This window comes from Aphidius gifuensis, linkage group LG6 (genome assembly GCF_014905175.1).
Source record: "Aphidius gifuensis isolate YNYX2018 linkage group LG6, ASM1490517v1, whole genome shotgun sequence".
Classification (NCBI taxonomy): domain Eukaryota; kingdom Metazoa; phylum Arthropoda; class Insecta; order Hymenoptera; family Braconidae; genus Aphidius; species Aphidius gifuensis.
In genome coordinates, this window is record NC_057793.1 from 229,405 (window position 1) to 241,351 (window position 11,947).

General features: G+C 24.5%; 2 protein-coding genes across 2 annotated transcripts; both read right to left on the minus strand.

Annotated features, from left to right (window-relative positions):
- Positions 1-76: 76 nt before the first annotated feature.
- LOC122859627 (peptide transporter family 1-like) lies at positions 77-8,389 on the minus strand. Its single transcript, XM_044163308.1, has 18 exons — positions 8,369-8,389; positions 8,176-8,257; positions 7,976-8,117; positions 7,817-7,903; positions 7,476-7,750; positions 7,313-7,395; positions 7,005-7,253; positions 6,776-6,940; positions 6,554-6,700; positions 6,236-6,497; positions 5,768-5,808; positions 2,600-2,678; positions 2,450-2,528; positions 1,994-2,268; positions 1,827-1,909; positions 1,308-1,733; positions 417-1,226; positions 77-347 (listed from the first exon to the last, which is right to left on the minus strand). The coding sequence occupies exons 1-18, from the start codon at positions 8,387-8,389 to the stop codon at positions 144-146; spliced, it is 3,510 nt and encodes a 1,169-aa protein (XP_044019243.1). The 3' UTR covers positions 77-143.
- Positions 8,390-8,602: 213 nt separating this feature from the next.
- On the minus strand, positions 8,603-11,897 carry LOC122858569 (solute carrier family 15 member 1-like). The gene is made up of 6 exons (XM_044161525.1): positions 11,849-11,897; positions 11,708-11,760; positions 11,469-11,618; positions 10,802-10,877; positions 10,493-10,721; positions 8,603-10,374 (listed from the first exon to the last, which is right to left on the minus strand). The coding sequence occupies exons 3-6, from the start codon at positions 11,496-11,498 to the stop codon at positions 8,619-8,621; spliced, it is 2,091 nt and encodes a 696-aa protein (XP_044017460.1). The 5' UTR covers positions 11,499-11,618; positions 11,708-11,760; positions 11,849-11,897; the 3' UTR covers positions 8,603-8,618.
- Positions 11,898-11,947: the final 50 nt, after the last annotated feature.

The window sequence follows — 11,947 nt, forward strand, 5'->3', positions numbered from 1 at the left end:
TATACATAATTTATATATCATCTTAAAAGTATTTAAATATCAAAGAGTTTATTAAAAATTATTTTAAAATACAAATCTAGATAACCAGAATATTATTATGTACAATTTAAATTTTTATAAATCTTAAAACTATTTTTTTATATTTAAAATCTTTCACTTTCTCTGGTAACGTTTGAATTCATTGGTATATTTCTATTGTTGTCATCATGACCACCATCATCACCATTATTATTATCATCTTCAGAAATATCATCACTGAGATCAGCATATTTATAATAATATGCAATTACTCCAAAAATAATCATATCAATAGTCATCAATCCAGCAAACAATAAAAATTCATTCACCTATAAAAAATAAAAAATGAAAAATAAATAATTTTTAAATAATTACAATAATTAATTGTGCTTATTTACCTGACGATCAAAAAATTTAGCTTCAGCAACAATAACAACAATAAGATTACCAAATGCAACAGTCATCAGCCATCCAGCTTGTAAAAGTGATTTCATACTGACTGGTGCTTGTGTAAATGCAAATGACAGACCAGTTACTGAAAACATAACTTCAGCCATTGTCATTATTATGTACTGAGGAATTAGCCACAACATGTGAAGTGAATTTGGTGGTGTTACAGTTACCATGTGACTTGTTGGTACATCAGTATTACTTGATAAATGAACCATCAATGTATAAACTCCACCAAGTTTTATTTGTATATTATCAGGCATTATTTTTCCATTAATTTCAACATCATATGTTCCTGGAGCAAGCTCAGCAACTTCCGACTCATGTACTGGTATTGCATTGCCAATATTAAATTTATAAACTTCTTGTTTTTTTTCAATAATTCTAATGACTATTGGACTTGTATTTTTTTCATTGTAAGCCAGCACTCGAAGAGCTGGATTACCAGTTTTTGTTTTATTATTAGCATCAGTATATTGATAAAAATTATTAGTCTCTTGAATGACATATGATGTTGCTTGTTCTTCAAGTACTTTTAGCGTACCAGTTGAATTTTTTGTATTACCATTGCAACTTTTAAAATCAGCATTGAAATTAAATGATTTTGTTTGATTAACTGATATTTCAATATCCTCCCACATGCCATATGGTGGCAAGCTAAATGATCTATCATCAAGGCTCATTGGTAATGTACAATTTCGTGGATTAAATATTCGAAGTTGAGCCATTCCAGTTGATGGAAGAATTGGATATGTTTTCTACAAAAAAAAAAAATAAATATAATTAGATGATTTTTTTTTTTCAATATTAATTGATTAATTTTTATGTAAATAATTTACCTCCAGTTGTAGTTCAACAAGAGCAGATGCAATAAATGCAAGAGCTGCTAAAAATCCTCCAGTTGTTAACTTTTTAAGTGGTGTATCGATAATTTTAATTTTAGCAAATAATGGATAAAGACAAGTTTCAAATATTGGAATAAATGAAAGTATCAAAAGTGGATTAACAACTTGCATTTGATCAGCTTTTATTAGGAAACTACCAATTTGACCATCCATTCTTGTTGCTTGAAATGTCCAACGTGATCCTTGTTGATCATAAAGTGCCCAAAAAAATGGCAATGGAATAAATAGTTTGAGTACTTGAAGTGTTGCTTTTATATCAGCTATTAATTTTACATCATATTTATCATTTGCATGATCAAGCCAATGATCGTGATCAACTTTTCTTTCTTTTTTTTGAGTTGATTTTTTGTACAATGCATGCTATTAAAACAAAAAACAAAAAAACAATTTATTAATATTTTTTTTTCAATGTTAAAATTTGTTAGTTAATTATTATTATTATTTTTTTCTTACAGAAATACATTTAAAGACACTGAGAACGACATTTCCTTCGGGTTTTTTCATTCTGTACATTGGTTTTCCAGCGACGAAAATAACTGAAATGAAATTTTAAATTATAAATTATTTTTCATGTAAATGCTGTGTTGTAAATTGATTAATTATGTGGGTTAATAAATTACCAATTGAAAGAACCATGAGAATTGCAGGAACAAAAAAAGCAAGTGAATAACATTCTTGTTCACCAAAACATTTGACTCCATTACGAAGTTCTGGTGTGAGAAAAGATGATATAAGTGATCCAGAATTAATGGCAAAATAAAATACTGAAAAAAATGTAACGAGATATTTTTCTTGTTGTGGTAAAATAAATTGATCTCCACCAAAAGCAGCAACACATGGTTTTATTCCTCCAGTTCCAACAGCAATCAAAAATAATCCACCCAATGAAAATTCTCTTTTTTTTTTAAATTAAAATTATAAAAACAAAAAAGATAAATAATAAATCTATGAAAAAAAATACTTAAACTAATTGTCAATTAAATGGTAAAATAATAGGTGGTGATACATATAGTATAGTAAAATTAAGTACTGAATCAGCCAGCATTGCTCCAAACAGAGGAAAGAAATATACAAACATTGCAAATACATGATAAATAACAGTTGATGTATCATCTGAGTAGCCCAATTTTGCTTGAAGGTATAGAGCCAATATTGCTAAAATAAAAAATATAATTTTATTGTTAAAAAGAGGTGTTTTATCAGTTGAATAAATAATAATTACTTACTTCGCAAACCATAGTATGAAAATCTTTCACAAAATTCATTACTTACAATGAAAAAAATTGACTTTGGATATTTTAGTTTCTAAAAATAATAATTAAAAAAAATATAATTAAATTCTCATTATTAAAAATTATTTGTATTCACTCAAAGGCTTATGAGAAAATTAAAAAAAAATATATTTATTTATTGTTATTTTATTGTCATCGTAATCGCTTCAGTCGTTCCGATTCCACTTGTCCTTCGTTCTTGGGCAATACCTCTCTATACTATAACAAGTTTGTATTTATTTTTTTGTATTTATCATGAACAATTAACATACTTTTATGTTTTTCAATGATAAAGAAAAAAAAAAGTCAAGTTGATTTTTAAAATAAAATAAATACTGAATTTCCAGCAAAGGTATAGAAAATTAATTTTATTTTTTGAATAAATGTTATAAATGTGTGTCAAACATGACCAAATTAATTCTTGAATGCACCTTTCTCTACTGTTTGAATATTTATTCATTCAACTCACGTAAATATTTTCTTATTTTTGTTAACACATACCCATAATCGAAAAAGAAAAAAAACAAAACTTGAAATTTTCATTACTCGAAATTAAATATCATACTTGAATTTATATTTTTAAAATTTAATTTAAATTCACAAAAATTTCTCGACTAATAAAATTACATGAACAATAAATTGATAGGAAGAAAAAAAAAAAAAAATGAAATTATATACATTAATTAAAGTTTAATTGATAAAAATACTTTAAATTATTTTTTTTCAATGCAATTTAATTAATTTCTATATGCATTTTATTATGACATTAAAAATATTATATACTCGAATAAATTTTGAAAGTTGTTGTGCATGAATAGAAATATAATAATAATAATAATTTAAATGATATAATTATTTAGGTGGCATCGACCTGCTACAAGATTAGACACTTGGACAACATAAACACGTGACTTTTAAACGAGCAAATTGTCTTTCAAACTAATTTAAAATTTAAATTTTTAAAATAAAAATTATTAAATCAAGACACACACACACATAAATATATTTAATTTGCAAGTAATTATCAATAATTGAATGATTTTTAATACGCATATTTGAATGTCTATATGATCAATTTATTTTTGATAGTTGATAAATTAAATCATGACTATTTGACGCCAGCACAATCAAAATTTATTAATAAACTTTTAAAATAAATATTCTACACTGATGATTTATCAAAAAAATTTAAAAATAAAATTTTTAAAAACCTTTTTTTGTACATTTTCAGCACCCATGATTAATATTATTAATTTTTAAAAATAAACTCGCGAAAAAATCAAGAAAAATTTTTTTATTTATTGTAAAAATTTTGAATAATAAATTGTTTTTTTTTATTTAATTTTTTTCATACTAAAAATCTTGATAAGAAAAATAATAAATAAGCTTGTCAAGAGGTAGAAATGTATGTTTTGTTGAATGTGAGAGAGCTTGATGACTGCTCGACAATGCCAACAAGTAAACTGTTGTATTGAATAAAATGTACTGCGGGAATATATTTTTGAACCGTGTGGAAGTTAATTTGTGAAGGCCAAGGAGAACTATCAGAATTTTTTTTTTTTTTTTTTACAAGAGAGGGATATAATTACTGTTACATTTTATATTATCAAATAGTCTATATTATTCATCGAAACAAGGGGCTAACAATAATCATTAATTTATTCAAGTATATTATATAATATATAGATTATAATTTTATAAATTATATTTGCATAATAGTTCAACGTCATACAAATACAATATTATTTGCATATTTTCCATTCATTAATTTATTTTCACATTTTATTTCGAAATATTATTTTTTCCTTTTAAAATTAAATTATTGTTTATTTATTTTTTCGAAATAATTTTAAATTAAATTTATAATGAAAAATTTATAAATATTATAAAATAGTAATTTGTTGATAAATCATTATTTAAAATAAGTATATATGATTTTTGTATGTTTATTATTGAAATTCAGGTATTTTTATTTATTTATTTTCGAAATTTTTCGAATTAAAAATATGTCGAGAGTTAGATGTGTTTTTTAATTAATTACTATACTTGGAAAATCAGCTCATGTGCCAATTTAATAATTTACAATGTCTCTCAAGATGAATAAAAGACATAAATATTCGTCTAGCTTTCAATTCACTCTAATGTCAAGAAACTCAAGAAATTGGTGTCACTGACTTAAATAAAAAGACAATTTATTTATTCAAGTGTAAAATATTAAATTCAAAGTTTAAAAAAAAAATTTTATTAAATTAGCATAATAATAATAATAATAATAATAACAATATAGAAAAAAAGAAAAACTAATTCATCATCACAGTTGACACTTTTTTAAAAAAAAAAAAAAATTAATATAATAAAACTGAGATTGATGATACTTTTGCATTGAATAATTTACAACACGTGTTAATGTAATGTTCAAGGTTGTGATTACATATTTTAATTCCGGGTTATAAGTACAATTTACTATTGCAAATAATAATATGAAGGTAGATCATGTAATAACGTTAACGACCGCTTCCGACCTTTTTTTATTATCAATATCCACTGATGGACACACACAAATTTTAATTGAATTTATATTTTATTTTATTATCTCATCATCATTTTTTTTTTCCTGGTTCAATTATCTCATTTTTTCATATCATCATCGTCATGTGAAATACTATTTTATTCAACAAAATTTTTAAAGTTAAATTATCATAATTTTTTTTGTAATTTAACAATGACCTTGAGCTTGTTTTAATTATATCATCAATTATAATGCAGTTATTTCAAAAAAAAAATTAATAATCATTTTTCAATGAATTAATTTTAAGTATAAATAAAATAAATTGTGAATTTTTGTTTAATCAATGTTACATCATCACTTTGATATAAAAATGATTTGTCATTTATTTTTTTCTCGTAATAAAAAAAAAAGAAGAAGAAGAAAAGAATTAATTAAAACCACTTGGCGGTGTATGAACAATGTAATTACTAAAATAGATAAATGTCAATTGAAAAATATTTATACTCTCATTTTAATTGACGTTAAATTATTTTAAAAAAAAAAACAATAATTATAAATTATTTTTAAGCTGTGTCATTTTTAATTTCAAGCAAGTAGTAGTAAAAAAAATAAACCTCATCAGTTGTTTCGACTTCAAACATACGTCTCGGTGGAACTGAAAAAAAATAAAAAAAACATAATCATTATTATAAAGCAATATATTGGCAATTTAATAAATTTAAATAATATAATATATTAACCTTGAGATACATCTGATGATCTTTTTTTACTTGCCATAATTAAATTTTAAAATAAAATATGTTGTAAAATATTTGTTCCACTGTTGTGGACACACGTAACACTTTTAAACTAAATCAAACTGAATTAATACAAAAAAAAAGTTCAATTTCTGTATGACGACGTAAGAGAGACGATATTATCTCTTTTTCTTATCTCAAATATTTTCCCAAAAGATAATTAATTTGATATCCCAGATAAAAAAAATAAAACATTTATTACATTAATCTTAGCTGTAGTCTTTTTTTTTTCTTTCTTTCTTATCATTATTGTAAATTAAATCAATCATTAAATTTATTTTTTCAAAATTGGATAAAGCTCATCTGTTTCATTATCAACAAATGTACTGATGACTGCAGAGTCTGATTCCGGTACAACAAAGTTATATGTGTTTGTCATGAAATTGAATATAATCATGTTTAAAAATATTAATACAGCAAAGAAAAAAAATTCATGTGCTTGACTTGTAAATAATTTAGCTTGTGTAATTATTATTACAATAAAATTACCAAGTGCAACACTGACATACCAAGCTGCAATTGTCACTGTCTTCATGCTTTGTGGGGCCTGAAGAAAATAAAACATCAATAAATTTACAATGAATATTTCACATTGAAAATTACCTGGGTGAATGAAAATTCAAGTCCTGATATTGCAAACATCACTTCGGCAATTGATAAAAAAAAATATTGTGGTAACATCCAAATTATGTGAATATGTTTTGACATGGTTACTGGACCAAGTTGTCCAGATGAAGCTTCATAATGTTTCTTGAAAATAAAAAAATATATTTGTATTAATTATTGTTGGCAACTAGTTGATGACGATGATGATGATGATAATACCTCAAGATTAAGCTCCAATATCCCAGATGCAATAAAAGCAAATGATGCAAATATTCCTCCAATAGTCATTCGATGAAGTGGAGAGTTTAAAATATTTGATAAACAAGGATAAATATATCTATCAAATATTGGAATAAGTATCAAAACAATAACTGGATTAATAACCTGATTAAAAAATAAAATATTATTAATAAAGAAAATTTAAATGGAAAATAAAAATAATTAAAACCTGAAATTGATCTGGAATAATTTTAATTTGAAATATAATGTCATTCATTCTTGATGCTTGAAAGGTCCATCTTGATCCTTGTTGATCAAAAAGACTCCAAAAAAATGGTAATGGTATGTATAAATAAAAAACAGCAAGTACTATTTTAATATCTGATATTAATTTTTTCGAAAATTTATCATCAGCAAAATCTAGCCAATGTGATTTTTCTTTTTTATGATAAAATTTAATTTTTTGTCTAATTGCATACTGGAAAAAATAAAAAATATATTATTATCGGTTTTAAATAAAAATTAAAAATGACTTACAAATATACAATGAATAAAACAAAGCATAATATTTTCTTTTGGATATTTAAGTCTGTATGATGATTTACCAAGATAAAATAATACTGTAAAAAATTATATTAAATAAATTACTACTTAGTTTGTTTAATTTTTATTTTATCATAAGTATTATTAAATAAATTACCAAAAGCAATTAGCATAAGTACAGCTGGAAAACCGAAACCCAATGCATAACAGGTTTCGTCACCAAAACAAGTGAAAGCTGTTCGCAATATTGGCATTATAATCATACCCATAAGACCACCAAAATTAATTGTAAAATAAAATATTGAAAAAAAATCTTGAAGATATTTTTGTTGCTGGGGAAGGTAAAATTGATCTCCACCAAATGCAGCAACACATGGTTTTATTCCTCCAGTTCCAATAGCAATTAAAATCAAACCAATAAAAGTTATTTTTCTACAAACAAAATAATACAAATTAATTTAAAAAATTATATTTTTTTTTTAGCTTTTATAAACTTACATTTTGCTGGTTTTGAATAATGGTGTTGCTCCAAAACACATGATAAAATCACCAACAGCATAAATTACCGAGAAGAAAAGTATTGTTCTGTTTTTTTTTTGATAAAAATTATAATTAATATTTGTTATTTGTTATTTGTTTTGAGTGTGATAATTTTACCTAAACCGTCCTAAATAACTGTCAGCCAAAAGAGCACCGAATATTGGTATCAAATAACAAACCATTATAAAAATATGATAAATAAGAGTTGCATCGTCTTCATGAAACTTTAATACATTTTTCAAGTACAGACTTAAAATTGCTAAAGATAAAATACATTAATTTTATGTTTTATTAAATAAATATTAAATATATCTCACTTCGTAAACCACAAAATGAAAATCTTTCACATAATTCTGTTGCAATTATCAAGAAAATTGATCTTGGATACTTGAAATGAGTCTAAACAATGTAATTAATATTTTTTTGATATAGAAAAATAATTGTAAATAATAAACCAGTTTATTTTTATACTGGAAAATATTATATAATATATTATTAAATAAAATTAACCTGATCCGGTGAAAGGCTCATGATTATATTATGTTTTTTTGTTTGTAGTCAAGAAAAATAAGAAAAATTAAATTAAAAAAAAAAAAAAAACAAATGATAAAAGCTTGTAATTTAATTTTACCTGATTTTTTATTTTTTATTTTATTGTAATAAACATGATAATCTATAAATAATACATTTAAAAAAGTTCACATTTCCAGCTGTAGATGAAAAAAAAAAAAAAAAAAACTTCACTTCACTTCACTTTACTTTACTTTTTTTTATCGTTGGCTTCTGATGAACTTTGAATTTCTTCAGTTTCTTCAATCTTTTCAGAATCAGCATACTCATAAAAACGTGTCATCAAAGTAAACACAGACATTGCAATAACCATGAGAACAACATAAAAATATGCTTCATAAACTTTGCTGTTAAATAATTTAAATGCACTTATTACTGACACTAACAAATTTCCAATGGCTGTTGTTAAAACCCAGGATGCTTGTAGCAACGATTTCATGGTACCTGGTGCTTGGGTAAATGCAAATTCAAGTCCAGTAACAGCAAACAATACCTCAGCCATTGCCAGGATAATATATTGTGGTATCAGCCATAATACATGCATGGAATTTGGTGGTCTTATTGTTAACAACTTGGCACTTGGATCTTTTGAATCATGAGCTATATCAACAATGAGTGTATAGACACCTCCAATCTTCATGATAATTTCATTTGTTAACATTTGTCCATTTACATATACTTGGTACGTTCCAGCTTCAAATTCATTGATTTGTGATGCTTGTGCTGGTGCTGTCTCAATCATTGTGCCATTTATTTTGAAGTCATGAACACTCCGACCATTCTTGTACATTGTTACATTTGTTGGACTATCATTTTTTGAATTGTAAACAAGTACTCGCATTGCTGGATTACTATTTTTTGTTTTTTTAACATTGTCATTATACTTGTATAAGTAGTTATTCGGCTCAATGACATAGGATAATGCTTGCCCTTCAATAGCATCAATTTTACCAGAAGATGTACGTGGATTACCACAAGATTCAAAGTTAGCTGTATAATTGAATGTTTTCTTCTCGTCAATTTCAATGACAATATTATTCCACACTCCATATGGCTCTAGGTTAAATGCCTCTCCATTGATAGTCATTGGTACCATGCAATTTTGAGGGTTTACAATTCTCAATTGTCCAAAGCCAGTTGATGGAACAGCTGGATAAGTTGTATCCAATTGGAATTGAACAACAGCAGATATTAAAAATGCAATAGCTGCTAAAAATCCACCTGTTGTCATTTTTTTGAGTGGTGTATCAAGAAGACGAACTCTGGCAAACATTGGATAGATAAATGTTTGGAAAATTGGAATGAAACAGACTAGCAGTATTGGATCCATTATTTGCATTTGATCAGCACCAAGACGGAAACTTCCAATTTGACAATCCATGTAATTTGCCATTTCTGTCCATGTTGAACCTTGTTGATCATACAATGCCCAAAACATTGGCAAAGGAACAAAAAGAACAAGTACTTTTAGTGCTGCTTTAATGTCACTTATTAAAGCTTTGTCATATTTATCATCAGCATGATCAAGCCAGTGCTCACGTTCCACTCTATTCTCTTGATTGTAATTAATTTTTTTTGATATTGAATAAAATATACATTTAATAACATTCAATACGACATTTCCTTCTGGTTTTTTAACTTTGTAAAGTGGTCTTCCAAGTCCAAATATTATTATTGATAATCCCATGAGAACGGTTGGAATTAAAAAAGCAATAAAATAACAATCTTCTTCTCCGTAACATTTAACTCTGCTTCTAATTTCAGTTGTTAATACTGCTGATATTACACCACCAATATTTACAGTACAATAAAACATGGAGAAATAAGTTTTTAAGCTTTCACTTTGTTGTGGAAGTACGAATTGATCAGCTCCAAATGCAGCAACACATGGCTTAATTCCTCCAGCACCAAGTGCTATTAAAAATAGACCAATCAATGATGATTCTCTGTAACGAAAAATAAAATAAATTATAACAATATTATTTGTGAAAAAAATTTAATAATGATGAAATTGTTGGTTGACAATAAGATATTGCAAATAGATAAATATTTTTTTTTTTTTACCTTATTGGTAGTCCTAGATCTGGAACTGTACTAGCAGATAAAATCATTTGTCCAACAGAATAAATTATACTCAGGTAAAATATTGTTTTAAATCTTCCAAGCAACGAGTCAGCCAAAATTGCTCCCATTAATGGAAAAAAATAAACGAGCATAGAAAATGAATGGTAAATTGAAAGACTGACATTTTCTGAATATCCCAATTTTGTACTGACAAATAGCCATAATATTGCTGTAAAAAATTAAATTATTCTATTATTAATAAATTTAATTTTAAAATTTTATTAAAAAAATAAATTTAAATAAACGTACTTCTAATTCCAAAAAACGAAAATCTCTCACAAAACTCATTGGCGATAATAAAAAATATCGACTTTGGGTATTTGACCTGAAAATAAAAATTATTAATATTATTATTAGAGAATATATTTTAATTTTTTTTTATTCAACATGTTTTTTTATCATTTATAATAATATAAAAATATTTTTCGTGTTAGACTGATAAGGAAAACAAAAAAAAAAAAAACAAATTAGTAATATTATTTTTAACTATAAATTTTACTGTTGAGAATATTATTTATATTTTTTATGAATAAAAGAAATTAAAAAAATATACGTCCTTTGAATAATTATTAATTATTATCTATTATTGATTTAAAAAATTTTAAATAAATTACAAAATTAATTAATTAATCGAAAATTAATATTTATTAAAATTTTTCATATTGATGCATAATAAAAGCAATAAAAAAAAATTTAGTACTTTTGTTTTTGTGTTTTTCTTGTGATAAAATTATAATTTTTTAATAAACAATGAATAAAATTAGTTAATTTAAAAAAGATGATGTAATTGATATCAAAAAAATATCATGCTCCAGTTTTTGACCCTGATGAATCAATTATAACTTTAAAAATTTAGTAGTTATCTTTGAAATAAATATTATATATTTTGTAATGACTAATTAACATTAAAATTTACCTTGGTAAGTTGGCCAGTTTGATCCTCCATATTAATATTTCAATTTAATTAAAAGACTTAGATTCTAAAACAAGTTTAGTTTAGACAACACAACACCTTGAATTGAAATGACCCGTTAAATTCTAAACGACTACTCCAAACCTACTGGTTCTAAAAAAAAAAAAAAAAAAACAAATATAATGATAATAGTTATTTCTTGAAAAAATAAAAATAAAATATTTCTGATTTTTTTTTTTTACCCTGTCAACAAATTTGTGCCGGTGGCATCAATTATTCTCCGAATTATTTTAATCTACAAACAAAATATAAAATAAAAATGCTGACTGTGATAAATATTTTCTGTAAATTATTAAATTGTCGGTTTTTTATTTTAAACTCACCTCAGATAACAAAAAACATTTCTTTAATTAAAAAAACAATAATAATAATTCTATATCAATATACAAAAATACATTTATCTACAAATTAGAAAAAAAAAA